This window comes from Eptatretus burgeri, chromosome 10 (genome assembly GCF_056783735.1).
Source record: "Eptatretus burgeri isolate ZD-2024b chromosome 10, Ebu_testis_v1, whole genome shotgun sequence".
Classification (NCBI taxonomy): Eukaryota; Metazoa; Chordata; class Myxini; order Myxiniformes; family Myxinidae; genus Eptatretus; species Eptatretus burgeri.
The window spans coordinates 30,578,878-30,594,118 of NC_140970.1; the positions used below are offsets into that span (position 1 = coordinate 30,578,878).

A 15,241-nucleotide genomic window follows, 5' to 3' on the forward strand; every position below is an offset into this window, starting at 1 on the left:
GAAGAGCAAGGAAAGCGGTGTATTTTGGTAAGTCTGCTCTGTACGACTGGCAGTTGGACTTTCCCGTCCAATTTTTCATATTGTGTTGCCTTTACCGTCCAGCTCGAACTACTTACAATTTAAAATGCAAATAAATTTGTGCCAAGCTCCTTTTTATGTGTTGTTCCGAACGGCCCCTGGCAGACCCCTTCAACGAGCGAAAATTTTGATGGTCGATATACTTTGCTACATCGTGGGTGATGAAGGTTGTGGCAGAGTTTTAGCAAAATCATGTGTGCAGTTTCGGAGAAGAGCAAATACCTGTTTTGGGGAGGTGGGGGTCAAAAACCTCCCCATAGACCCCTTGAATAAGTGCAGGTTTTGATGCGGCCAATACACCTTCATTAGACATCAGACATGAAGCTTGTGACCAAGTTTCATCAAAACCATGTTTGGTTAAAACAATGACAAGTGTTTGCGGACTGAATGACTGACTCGCTCATTCACCGATGGACAATGCTTGATCGCATAAGCTCACTTGCTTAAAATGCAGGCGAGTTAAAAATGAACGCCTGACCACTTTGTAATACACACTTGATGTTTGTCCACATAACTTTGCAGCCACGATTAGCCTAACAAGTTCTTAACAAGATTAGTCTTGCACCGGCACTCTGATCGCACCAACACGTGGCACCTCGGTGATGACTTCTCCGGCCTGGATTTGCCACGTGGCCTGTTCAAGCGCAGACTTCTCAATTCCATATTCACCTCAACTGAAAGCCTGATCATGGCAAGGGGAGCACCATAAATCACTGCAGGCTTCCCTCCCATTTGCCTTCCCAGGCCACAAAATATTTGAGCAATTCATGTGAGACAGGAAGGCCTGATCCTCCCTTCTGTAACAACCTATCAACAACTCCCCCATCCTGACAAGCAATCTTGGCACTACATTTTTGAGAGTACCCTTTAACGGTTCATATAATTGTCCATTTGCACATTTAATGTGTTCTTTATCGATCCATTAAATATTTGCCTCTAATGTGTCGTTGTGAGGTTAAAGTTATGTTAGGGTGACCGAAAATATGCCTTGGGAACGCATCCACCCCCTCCCCCTCAAATTATAACACGAGGTCCATGGAAATATCTTGTCTGCTCAACGTTGTTTTTCTGAAAACCCATCCGCGACGTTAAGTGGAAACTTGTTGTAGTGCATTTTAAATTAACAATTGTACAATTCGTTTCAGAAAAGATCACTCTTTGCATTATTTTTCTTCATTTGTTGAGCTCAATGTCTTAAACCATAGATAAGTTAATTCCAAGTACAAGTTGAGGTCCAGACTTTTTGGGGGTGGGGGGGGGGAAATCAACTTTTACACCCAAAATTTTTTTTTAACCCTCCCCCCACCCCACTCCTCCGGTTGATGCACTTTCTGCAGCAGTGGCACATGCCACCAACGTGAATCTCGTGACATCAAAATAGCCACCCAAAGCAACTGATAAAACACAAGCGAGTTATCGTTTTGGAAACTTACCCCAGAGAGCTTACATGGACACCGAGGTGACCCGAGGACAAGTCATTTCATTAATCCTGAGTGGATAGTCCTCAGCCCCATGTCCAAGGGTTGTTCGGGTGGCATGCATCGATTGATAAGATTGATTTATAAATAATAATGCATTGGTGGTGGCATGCATTGATAAATAAGATTGTACAAGACAGAATACGTGTTACGGAAATTTGCTTTATCTGTTCTACTCGGTAGATCACCAGATGCGGCACGGAGGGCACGGCTTCACGTTCAGTTGCCGTGCCAATAGAAAGGTATCGCGGAAGCATTGAAGCATAACCGTGTGCGACCGGTAGTCTGTCGAGTGGTTACAGCTGTGTAAGAACTACAGCCCGTTGGACCGTTGAGTTCTGTGGTTGGCGGCTCGAGTGTTCGGGAAAAACTCGAGTGCTTCCCCTCGTGGCAAACCCCGAACCCAGGCCGTAACAATGTTAACTCAATTTTTTCCCAAGAATGCAATAAGCAGTTTAGAAATATTAAATTTAAAGAAAGCACATCAAGATGTTTCACAAGAGGAGATAGTTTCAATTTCAGTCACCTCCTCCTCGTCCCATTCCTCTTCCCCTTCCTCCCATTCCACCCCTCATGCCAAAGTCGGGTCGTCGTGTTGCAAAGGTCACCTTTATTTTGTTTCCGTTGAACTCTTTACCTGGTGAATAGAAATGAAGTACAATGAGCAATGTACAAAATCAGTATTATATTAACACCACACACACAACACACAACACACAAAACACAACACACACACACCGTCAAACCATTCGATAGCAGCTTTGGCTGAAGGAGGGTCATCAAAGGACACTGTGGCCTCTCCCTTTTGTCGCCCAGTCTCTCTGTCTGTGTACAGGTTTATCATGAGTTTCCCAGAGCGCTTGTTCAACTGCAGCACAAAGACCCTCAGTGAGAACGAGCAATGTCAAATTTTAATGCTCAACACACCAATACTTAAGCTTTTTCACTCACACCGAATATCAGTCACAAAGCATCTTCCTTAAAAACGCACGGAATAAAAATCTGATAGTTATGCTCGATTTAGATCTGATGAAACGCACAAAAGGAGGAATAGTTGGTAGCTTCGATGTACAAAACCAGACTGACAAGATAGGAAGAGTTGTATGGTTTACACTTTATAATGTACCTTGATAACACCAATCTGCTTGAAGTGTTCAGCCACCTGCTCTGCAGTAATTTCTTCGCTAAGGCCTTGCACAAAAATGGTGTCATTGTCACTGTTGTCTACATCTGCAAATGACAATCACAACAAATTGAAATTTTTCCTGCCCAATTCACTACAAAAAAATAAATAAATAAATAAGCCTTCTTTACCCCAAGCACCCCCCACCCCAAATAATTTTTAGGAAGGTTTCTAAATATCTTACCAGATTCACAGTCTGGCTCCTCCCGTGGTCCTGTGAAGCCGATAAAAGCAGGAACGATGATGAAAAAAAGAAGAAAGAAACAGAAAAACCAAGTTAGATTTCTGTTACCGAATCCACACGTCAAGCCGCTGAAAGAGAAGACTGTTAAGCACACAAGCGATTGTGGGTCACATGCAAGACTGCACAATACATCAGGCGGTGACACTGAAGAACCATCTGGATAAGTGTTCGCTCAAAATTCGGTATTTTAACTGTAAACTCTGTGCCAAATGCAACGGAATCAACAGGTCACAATGCATTTTTGGAGGAAACCACATGCTCAACCCAGCCAGTTTTCCTACAAATCTCTCAACTTCACCATGCCCCCTCATCCCACCCCACCACCCAACCAAAAATGTTTTTTTTTTGAAAAACAAAATTTTTTTTTTAATCATAGTTTTTGTTTCAAAGTAACCTCACCTTTGCTTACATGGTCTATACCCTCAAAACCTTTGCTTACATGGTTTATACCCTCAAAACTAAACACTTGCACGTTAAAACGCATGCCCACGAATGGCAGGATAACAAACACCATCAGAGAACTCGCTTGTAATGCAACGCATCATAAATATCCCCACCACAATGAACCAACCATTTCCCTGACCTATGACATAGCATGTGAAACATTTCAAAATGGCCAAACATACCCCAGCCATTTTCAAAACACCATGGATAAGCAAAATCCCCAATTCGCAGAATGAAAAATTCGAACGGAATTAAAAAAAATAAAAAAAAAATACTGCACTGTACTGTGAAAAATAAAAATAAATAGGAACCCATCAACTTTTTTGTTTTTCACAGCCCAAGCCTTCCCCATTATTGAAAGAAGTGCCATTGAAACTTAAAGAACACACAATCGAGGAACATAGAATAATATCAAACGACACTTTCACAGTTCAAATACAATCCAACATCTTTTGTGCATTTTTTTTTTCACACATCACTGGACGACCAGCAGGTGGGGTAAATGGGGGTATGGTGGGCACATTTTGACCTCAAGGCATGAGCTTAAACCATCACAATTAAACCCTTCCAGATACCCTTTCCCTCCTCCCACCGCTTCGAAACCACTTACCACCAAGCCCACTGTAGGCGCCACGTAGACCCCCACTGCAGACGTGAAACACGCACGGAGATGTGACTCCTTCGTATCAAATGCATTCTTTAAGGGGACCTGACATCAAGGACCCCAAAAAAAACCTTGGCCCTCCAGAGCCCATTTAAACCAAATAATTCACTCAAACTATTCCAAGTACACCAGTTACTTATCTAGTAACATCCAGCTCTGTGTCTCCACTCTCCTACTACACCATGACCTACATAGGCAATGATTAACACCCAAGTTCTGACAAATGAGACAATAAACAAGATTCTTAAAATGCAGAGGAACTCCTATTATCAGAAGCAATAATTTTCTAAGTATCCTGGCAAATTAATGGAATCTTTTGACATCAAATGAAGAAGTCATGAGCAATGCTTTAATATTTTAACTACTCTATTCCAGTCAAAGAAAAAGGTGAAAAGCTTAGAAAACAAAATGTCAATTGCGAATTTCAACAGCAATCTCCATATTGAGTACTATGTAACCCTGCCCGTCCCCACCCCCAACATACATTCTTTGCATCTAGCATCCCAACCCCCACCCTATCCCATTTCAAACCCCACCCTCTAAACCTCTTTTCTCCTTATTCCCCTCTCTCCCAATACTCCTCAACCCCTACTTTAATCTCCTATCCTCCCACCTTTTCTCCATTTACCCCACTCCTCCTCCCCATAAACAAACATCTGTAATGTATGACAATGCATTACCATTTCTAACAATGATTGTTCCAAACATTACCATTTAAAATTATTCGAAGTTAGTCACTTCAATATATTGGTCAATTACAAAACCAAGCTGTACCTCTCTCTTCCCTAGCCACTAGTGAAATCTAAAATAGACATCAAATAACACCAGGTATTCTTTTTGAAACGAGTAGTTAGGCTAACGTTTCCCTGTGATGGAAAAGAAGAGGAAGAAGGTTAAACAGATTTCTTGGCACAAAAAATAAAAGCGTTGACATTATATATCATGGCATCCTATAACATAGTGAACATGGCAATTAACAAATCCATCTGGTACAATTACAGTAAAACATTGGTGTGTGTTAATAAAAATAAAATAAAGAAAACCTTTAATGGTGCAGGGTGAGGCAAAAGCCTGGGAAGGGAATGGTTGTGGATAAAAAGCACACGATACAAGGAGGGAAAAGTAAAAGGCAAAGGGTGATGTGAAATAAAACATGGGAGAGGAAAAAAAATTTTAAAGAAGAAATGGCAAGAGGAAGAATGAGATGTAACCAAATCGTTGAAGCAACCAACTGTTTGTTGGAAAGTGCAATCATGAGCAGCTTTCTCAGCAACATCCAAAACTGGCACCAAGAAACACTAACACAGGCCTCCAATATCAGGCCTCAACTAAAAGGTTTACAAAAGACAAAGAACGAAGGAGAGAATGAGCAAACTTGTTTTCACTGGTCACCCCCTTTCTACCTTTCAAACATTAATTGGATTTCTCGTTTATAAACCAGGCTCATTAAAGTCCCATTTCCACAATGTTTAAAAATTCTTGTAGGATATTTTTTTAAAGAAATTTTTAACAGGATTTCCAAGAACTTGTACTTTTTCCTCTTTCTTCTGACACCTGTGGCTATCATTTGGCAGCAAAATGAACAGCGCTCACCTCAAAAAAATTTTTTTTTAATTCTAACACTGTATTTAGATACACGCTTGGAAACGGCATTGGAGAGTCAAAATAAACCCTCAATCATGGTTGCTGTATTTTCCATAGATTTTGTTGGCGTCTCCACAGCCAATGAGTTTTGATGGAAATGACAACTGGAGGTTAGGTACCAACAATGAAAGTAGATTACAATAAAAAAAAAAAACCTTTTAAGGTCCCACACATCAACTCATTTAATCAACCAGGATGGAACATCATGGCACCGATTCAGTTTTGATTAAAGATGTTGCTTTGCTTGGATAAAACCAAAGTTTTTTTTAAAAAAAGAGAATACCTGCCTGCCTCAAGTGTTGCACACACCTCACCAAAATCCAAAACCACCACCCTTTCCTTCAACATTAAAATTGCTTACTTTTGAAATCATGGATTCAGATCTTATGAACCATGCTCTAAAAATAAAACCTCAACAAAATTATCAACAACAAAACCCTTCCCATGTCACCCTCCAAGTCCAAACTTCCATTCGTTTATCCCAATCTTTCCACACCTGTTGAACTGCCTACGAGTATCATCTCATGCTCTTCCTTTTGAGATTTAAAGCCGACTTCTCATAGCCCCCACACAACGGTCGGTTACGACACCCCGAGAAACCACATTTCCACCAATTCTTGTGTTGAGATGTGCATCTGAATGTTTTCGGTTCTAAACCTTTGGGTCAAGCTGTAGGAAGCCAATGTTCAAATACCATACATTTGTCCAGTCTCCAAAAAAAAAAAAAAAAAACTTGTAATTCATGTAAAAATACACCAATGCTTCAAATAAAATATTTGTGTCCTCATGGTACATGTACAAGTTCTATTCACCTGAGATGAATGTATAACATTTTTCCCCTTCATATTCCACTTTATGAACCTAAAATTTTAAAGACCAGCTGAAAACCTCCATAACTGTATTGAAGTGATCATTTTGCATATTTAACATTCAGCAACAAAAACCTAGTACTATATACAGATGTGCATATGCACACCCACCACCAGCCCCCCCCCACCACTTCCATCAAGGGAGTTTGTTACATAAAAGTGACCAAAAGCCCACCTTTAAATCTATGAAATGCACTTCAAGGCCACATGGCACAGAACCCATGTTCTACACTTTCACCCAATCACACTTTTGGATAAAACCAAAAATTAAATAATATTCCAAGAGAATACCTGCCTGCCTCAAATCTTACAGGTCTCACCAAAATCCCAAACCACCACCCTTTCCTTTGACGTTAAAATTACCTCATCAAATCATGGATTAAAACCTTAGGAACCAGGCTTTAAAAATAAAACCTCCACAAAATGGTCCCAATCAACCAAAACCCTTTCCATGTCACACCATCCTCAATCACATTTGTGTTGAGCTTTGTCCTCAACCTAAAACCATGCAGTTCCATGAGCATGTGCAGACATTGTCAGGAAAAACCTATTATCTTGAATACAAATTCCATTCGCAGATATAACTTTCAAATTGACCAACAAATACCAAGCCATTAAAATCTGCACACATGATCAATTTCTCATTTTTGTGCTTTAGTGATATTTGTTTGATAATAAACCTTGAAAAAGTGTGTAGCTTACCATTAACAAAGTCAAGAATCTGTTGTCAAATTGCAATAGAATCAACCTCCCAGAAATGAGCCCCCCCCATCCCCACCGGTAACTAACCTATCACCTTCTACCTCAATCACAGTCTCAATGCCACCTCCTATCACCATTAGTCAGACAAATTCAAACCATTATTTGCAAAGGTTGATCCTTTGTGGTCGGAAGTACATTTTTGAAGCACCAACCTTTTGGCTTTACCAGAAACCAAGCACAAAAACTGCACAGTTATGGGTTGGTAAGGATAGCCTAGAGTTAAACATACCAGCTTAAGAGTTGTATAGTTTGAGTTTGACCCTCCGATCAGCTATAAACTGTCATCCTGGTGTATCAAATACAGGACAAGACATAAAAGTGTGTTCTGTCCTTTGGATGGAGAATGAGCAGACCCCCATCTTGCCAGCACTGGCCGTTGCTGGACTTGAAATTCCAAAGTTTTTGTAAAAGGGTGAACTCGCGGCAACACACAAACAAATTACAAATTTCTGCTCTAACCTATAGGGGGGCATTTCATCAGCAACACAGCCAGGTTCCGGTAAATACTGAACCAAAGCTGCACGTGAATGAACCGTGCGATGAGTAACTTTCTGCACGTTGCTTCGTGGGATTTTAGGCATTGGAAACTACTTGCATGTCACATATTTACGTCATTGTACAGTCAGTCCTCGCTCAACGTTGGTTACATTCTTGAAAAATGTGATCAGCTGAAATGACCAAGCAAATCCAATTTCCCCATTAAAATTTATGTAAATTGGGGTGGGGTTGGGTGTGTTAAGGGAAATTTTTTTTTTTATCTTCAGGCAAAACACATTGAACATAGAGTACAAGTTTTAAATAATTTGAAACAAACAATTGAATATCATCTCGAGTTGCGCTTAAGATCTTCATTGGTAAGCTTTTCTCCATGTGATTGCAGTTGTGCAACGTCTGCTTCTTGCACCTCATCAAAACCCACTTTATGAGCCAAGCCAAGGATAACTTTTCACAGCAGTGACATCTTTAAATCCTTTCAAATCAGTGACACATTCAGGCCACAACTTCCTCCACCCACAATTCGTGCACATCTGAGAAACTTCACACCAGGACCTACCGACGCGCTGCTCGGTGTATACAAGACCTACACTGGACATACTCTGGGTGAGCTGATACACCAGTGTTTATGGTACGGATTATACTGCAGCTTCATTAAAATGACGAAAACCATTAGTTTGGTACCAAATGAGAGGAAAAGCGACTTTATAACGGAACAGTGAACAACTTTAAACGAGCATACTCTTGAACAGATCAGTGACTTGATGAAACAATGTTAACCGGGACTATGTCAAGTGATGACTTGTAATGTAATAAGCTGGTATAGGACACTACGTGTACTTTTGCTGCCCCAATTTAACCAGCTTCAAACACCCACTTTCAGCCGCCCCAGGCATCGTGGTGACGTACGAGCGGCTTGCATTCGAACCAAGACTTGGAAAGTGCCCTTTATAGAGTTTCACGGACTATTAGCCACGCTCCAAATAAAAATCTTGGGGATAGGGGTCAACTCGGGTGTTGGTAGAAAATAAGAATGGATAAGCATCAACCAGGAAATATTATTATTGCCATCGAACGCAAAAGATGATCGCTGGTTCCTTCAAAATCAAAACAGCAAAAAAATGATTTTGAACACAACCAAGCCCCATCACCTTGTCCATCTGTTCAATATTGAGTAGAGTGTGGTCTGTGCATCTATTTTACATAAACAGGTGAAAATCCTTTCAGCCTCAACATGACCAGGGGCATAAACGTCAGTTTGAACACTCCAAACGGTACTCTTTGGCCGATATGCTTCCGCTCACATTATTACAAACGACACCAAGGTTGATTTAAATCCCTTCAGCTCTTCTCAAGTATCACATGCTTACCCATGACCTGACACCAAATTCTAACCAGGTCATCTTTGCACTATATATATATATATATTCATACCAAGTTTGGTCAACACTGGTTCACAAGTTAGCATGGTAACTTTTAACTAATTATGACCTCAAACCTAATAATCTAATGAGCTTATGTATACACCATTATACATACTTGTACCAAGTTTGACTTGGATCCCTTCAGCCGCTCTCAAGTTATCGCAGAAACAAAAACCTATCACGGACGGACGCACAACCCGAAATCATGCCTTCGGCGACTTCATCGGCGGAGGTATAAAAATATGATAAACCAACTGTCTATTTTACAGTTCGGGCTGTTCACCGAATTTTGACATTCTCCTGTGTCACCTTGGGCATTAAATTGTGAATACTGGTACATGTAATGGACAGAACCTGAAGACCAAACAGGTCTGTGAATGATATATGGAGCAAACCAAGAGGACATCCCCTTGACCCTCTTGGTCCATTTAATGTATATTAAACCGTTTGCAGGACCAACCGGTGTGATACATCTTCACTATCCAGGCATGTATACTTCAGGCTTTGTTTTGGATTATTACAAATGCCAATTCCAATTGGATCTTGAAAACCTACATCAAGGTTAACACTTAAAATAAATGAATGACTAAATAAATAAAAAAAACCAAACTATTACAGGAAAGTGGGAATAAAACCTTGGTAGTCACTCTAGTTTCCCTGGTTGTCTCCCTGCACCAAGAGAACATTGTGCCCCTAGTTTGCTGATGCAGTGTCACCCAAAAACTTTGCCAGATACTTTGTTCCTGGTTCCAGTTTTCAGCTTGTCGATTAATGCAGGTTTGTCCAGATGGAGTTCACATCTTTGACTCAAATCTGACATGTCCCCCAAGATCAGTCAATTGCCCATCATAAAAAAAAGTCTTACATTTATTAATCTGGTGTACAACTCTGGAGACAGTCTCCGCTTGAACTCAAAATAGAAACTTTGTACAATGTTGACCCTCTTCATTTTGCATGACACCGTGCAAGTACACACCACTCCATAATGAAGTGTTCGAAGCTCTGCTTTTCGGAAGTCGTGTAACCGATTTATCATAAAATAATAAAACGAGCAGTCATAGATTGGTACTTACGAAATCAACTTGACCTCTGACCTTGTCTAATAAAAGCCATCTCCAGAGAAGGTAGCGACGCAAAGCAGAAGTTTCTACGATGATTCTGTACCAAATCGAAAATCGAATGTTTGACCTCACTGTGACCTTGACCTTTGACCGATTTTGACCAAAATCTAATCAGCACTAGCCATCACCCTCCTGAATCACGTGGTGTAATTTGACATTGGTAGCTTCTTCCGTTTGAGTTATTGTGCCTCCAAACAAACACACAAACACACACAAAAAGATGACGAAGTCATCAATATACTTACGAAATCTAAAGATTTCGTAAGTGAAAAATAAAAATCCGTCAACTAAACTGTAGTTTCGTTTAGGAATAAAAGGTTCACTTAAATTGATGGAAAAAATTAAGTTGCATCATGACATTTTCGTGAAAGTTTAAAGGAACTATATCATCAATATTTAAGTGCCTGGTCCGTGACCATTTCATAGCCAATCCGACTGGCAATTCATTCTAGTGCAGTACTCCATTGCTTCGTCAAATGCCAAGATAGCCTGGAGTGCCGTAATGCAACTCAGTTATCACAACCATAAACTGCAGTAAACCACCACTAACAAAATGCCAAATAGAACGCAACACAAGCAACCAATAAGGAAATCTCAAATGTCAAGTAGGAAATAACCAAAATAACCCATGACCTGGCAAACAGTCATCTCAAGTTGTGCTGTTTTAAAAGCTAGCGGAAACGACACAAACTGGTTGACTTTTTGGGCCCAAACTCCACAGCGAGTGTTTATCATTTTGATAAAATCACAGCAAGCACAAACGGGTGTGTTGGAAGGGACGCTATCGAGAGTTGATGCAACAGACAGGCAGACAATGCAACAGGCAAGTCAACAATGCAATTATTGATGCAAGAGGCGCAGACAATGCAATTACAGGCAGTTTCCAGTTTATGAACACCCGGCTACTGAGCATTATACTTTTTTTTTTTTTTAAACAACTCGCTGAGCACGAAACGCAGGAAATCGGACCTCAAGAGTTAGTTACCTGTTCAGACAGGCTTCAGCCCAACACTTTTCCACCAGTCCACATGTCATTCTCTCCATGGAGTTCCTTACCGGCATGAGAGAACAGTGCCTGCCCTGCTTCACCATAAACTCTCAAACTAAATCACGATCCCTTGTCATGCCTTACACCAACGACACATTTGATTTACTCAGATTCTATTTTTACTTTAAAAAGGTTTGTTTTACCCTTTGAGCCCGAAGCGGCAGTTTTACCAGCCGCAATTCAAACGTCGATATGCCAGAGCAGCCAGATTTTTCTCCAGGTAGCACAGGGTGCGAGAGCTGAAAGTCTAAGGAGCTCAGGGTTTAAAGGGTTAAAAATAATAAAATAAAAACAAGGTTTAATAGGGTTATTGAACATGCCACACGAAGCACGCAGGAAAATGAAGGGAACATTTAAACACGAGTGAATCCCTGTGTACTGCTGATGCATCTGGCTTTTTGGTGGCAACATACTGCACTATGCCTGGTGTTGGCTTAATGGCGAGAGTGGTTGGCTTGGGATCCTAGGATCCTGTGTTCAAATCCCACTCAGCTCTGGAATTAATACCAGGTTGGTTGACTCTGCCCGTCATCCTTCTGAGGTCGGCAAAAATGAGTGCCATCTTGCTGGTATCCTGTGTTGGAGTGACGACCTGTCCAGCATTTTGCCCATTAGCCAAGAAGACTGCTTGGCAGCACCAACGCTCTGCACAGAGTATGGTCCCAATGGATGGATACTGCATTGCATTTGTACATGTGGACCTCCAAGTTACGCTGGTGTCTGTCGATCGCCCAATAAAATATTTGTATGTTCACGTTTTTATATTTTAAAAGGACATTTAGTAATGTTTTTATGGAAGAAATAGGGTTTAATTTGTGTTCAGCAACCAATTAATCACTTATTACATGTATCTGAAGGGGATTTATTGTTCCGTTTAACATCCTGTTTATGAAAACATTTTCAAAAACAAGTGTTCTGAAACGAGGGACTGCCAGTCCTCCCAGGCAAAAATGTTGCAGTTACAACTCGTATTTGAGAGTACTCTTATATACTGCAGTAGTAGTCTGCAGAGAATGACAGGCAAGGAATGCTATTTATGCTTGGGCTGACATAAGACAGCCAGACAATGCAAATACTGGTGTAACAAACCGATGAGGTAATTATTTTTATGCAGTTACACAGATTTTGTTCGTCTCGTACATTTTCACGTCATCCGATTACGCAAACACAAACTATCTTAAAGATGAGACATAGCACTAGTTAAAAGATGACAGGAGAAGCAGGTTACATGCGATCAGTTTCAATGACCACTTCACCCCAAACACAAAAATGAAGAATCCCATGAAGAACTAATTGAGCAGATTGAAATAGTTGCTCAGGTGGAATATTCCATTTACATCATGAAATATATTGACGGTTTTGGAAACTTACCCCAGTGGAACAGCATAGTCATGGTAAATATTGGCACCCTTGCACTTTTTTCAAACAACACACCATTTCTTCCAGAAAATTGTTGAAAAAAAAAAATTAGACTTCTTTTGGTCCACACATGTATTTCTTTGGGTTTGCAGGGGGGTGGGGGAGCTGGAAAAAGTAACAAAATCTGAGCTTATTCCACACATAAATCCCAAAATGGCCGACAATATTACTAGCACCTTTTTGAAGTTGTCAGAAATAGATTTCAAGCAGATGATTCTGCTTTACTTTGGAATTGAACTCGCCTGAGCTGCAGGTGCCTGCAATATACAAATCACTCATTCAACCAGTTTGAATTGAGAAAAGGAGTCATTCTGCTGTTTCGTGTCACTGTGTACACCGTAATGAGCATGGAGAAAAGAAAGGAAACCAGAGAATTGTCTGAGGTCAGACACAAGATTGTAGCCAAGCAAGGACAATCTCAAGGCTACAAGTCCATCTCCAAAGACCTTGATGTTCCCATGTTCACCGGACAATGTTATAAGGAAGTTTAAGGCCCATGGCACTGCCGCCAACATCCCTGAACGTGGACGCAAGAGAAAAACTTGATTGTAGATTGCAGTGAAGCATTGTTTGAATGGTGGAGAAAGCGCCTCGATCAATTGCCAAACAGATTCAAGCTCACCTTCAGACAAGATATGACAGTTTCAACTCGCACCATCCATCACCAACTCAATGAAAAGGGGTCCTATGGTAGGAGACCCAGGAGGACCCCACGACTGAGGCACACACACATAAGAAAGCCTGACTGGAGTTTGCCAAAACACATCTGAACAAGCCCAAATCATTCTGGGAGAATGTCCTGTGGAGAGATGAGACCAAATTAGAGCTTTTTGGTAAAACGCATCATCTCCATGTTTACAGAAAAAATGAAGCCTTCAAAGAAAAGAACACCTTCCCTGCAGTCAGAGGAGGTTGTGATGTTTTGGGGTTGCTGTGCTGCCTCTGGCACGAGGTGCCTTGAATGTGTGCATAGAATAATGAAATCAGGAGATTATCAAGGCATTTTGGAGCACAATGTTCAATCCAGTGTCAGATAGCTGGGTCGCTGTCGACCGTTTTGGGTCTTGCAGCAGGACAATGACCCCAAGCACACAAGACTGGTTCAACACAATATGCTGGACTGTTCTGAAGTGGCCAGCAAAGAGTCCATATCTAAATCCCATTGAAGATCTGTGGGGAGATCTGAAAACAGCAGTTGGAAGAAGACATCCTTCAAATCTGGGAAAACTGGAGTAGTTTGCACAAGAAGAGTGGGCCAAATTGCCAATGAAGAGGTGGAGGAAGTGTTTGAATGTAGTCAGTTAATCAAAAGGCTGTGCTACCAAATATTAAGTATTGGGTGTCAATAACTTTGTCAATGCCATTTCATTCAATTTTCTGATTTAAAAGGCTATATTAAATTCTGAATCAAAAAGAAAGGTTTTGTCATATGAAGTGAAATATAGAATTGTGGAGACAAAACACTTTTGTCAATTTCAACTTATTTTTTATAGAAAATTGAGTCATTTGAAAAAAGTTCAAGGGTGCCAATATTTATGGCCACGTGGGAGACCAGAGGATGTTATTTATTTTCTTGGTGGAGGTGGTCCTTGGCCCATGTAAGGGGTTTTATTTTTTTGAGGAATAGGGGGAGGGAGGTGGGGGTAATGCACCAAGGTTCGTTTGCATTTCCCCAATGTGACGTCTTCCCTGCCCCTTTCAATCTTTCCTCATTTATCCTATCAGTTCTTTTTCCCACCCCTCTCCTGAACCCGATTGGTCCGTTTCAACAATCCCCCTCCCCTCAATCCTTACTCCTTTACCCTCAGTCAGTCAGTTTTCCCCACATCGGCCCGATTCAACAATCCCCTCTTTGCCTTTCTCAAACAATAATTCTTCACCAAACTTCATTTTGATAATCCATGTATACTCAGTCTGGCTGCATCCCTCTCCATCTTATTTCACACGTTTACGGCACAAAGCACAACACTCGATATCCATGGCCTATGGGACAGCACCTCTTGAGTGATGCAGTGGAGCACCGTAGAGAGAAGGTTTGTGCGTGAGGGAGGGATAGATGGTGCCCACAATGTCTTTCACGCGCATGGGTGCAGTGGTGAAAATTTCCCTCAGAAAGTGGCATTTTCACAAGCTGCATCATGCACACGCCCACATCGGATGCATACCAACGGGAAGGAGGCTCGCATGAGCCGAGAAGCGATGCCTTGAGAAGGAGAACAAGCTGAGGTGACAGACAGACACCAAAAAGCTCATCTTGCAAGGGGCAGGTGTGCACAGTGTGAGAAGAGGGAAAAATCCCAGTGTGTTGGGGGGCAGGGAGAAAGCAGAGAATGCAGATCGGTTCGTTGAGAGTGGCTGGACACAGGAG

The 15,241-nt window shown here is 41.2% G+C and overlaps 1 protein-coding gene across 4 annotated transcripts in view; it reads right to left on the reverse strand.

Moving 5' to 3' along the window:
- The window catches only part of LOC147018216 (uncharacterized), a 75,877-nt gene that overhangs the window by 19,091 nt on the left and 41,545 nt on the right, over positions 1–15,241 (reverse strand). For all 4 annotated transcript variants that reach the window (XM_085897685.1, XM_085897689.1, XM_085897688.1 and 1 more), the window contains exons 9-13: positions 4,038–4,072; positions 2,924–2,953; positions 2,683–2,786; positions 2,295–2,424; positions 2,083–2,193 (exon numbers count right to left, since the gene is read on the reverse strand). In XM_085897685.1, coding sequence (XP_085753811.1) covers positions 2,083–2,193; positions 2,295–2,424; positions 2,683–2,786; positions 2,924–2,953; positions 4,038–4,072 — 410 coding nt within the window. The remainder of the gene's footprint in view (positions 1–2,082; positions 2,194–2,294; positions 2,425–2,682; positions 2,787–2,923; positions 2,954–4,037; positions 4,073–15,241) is intronic.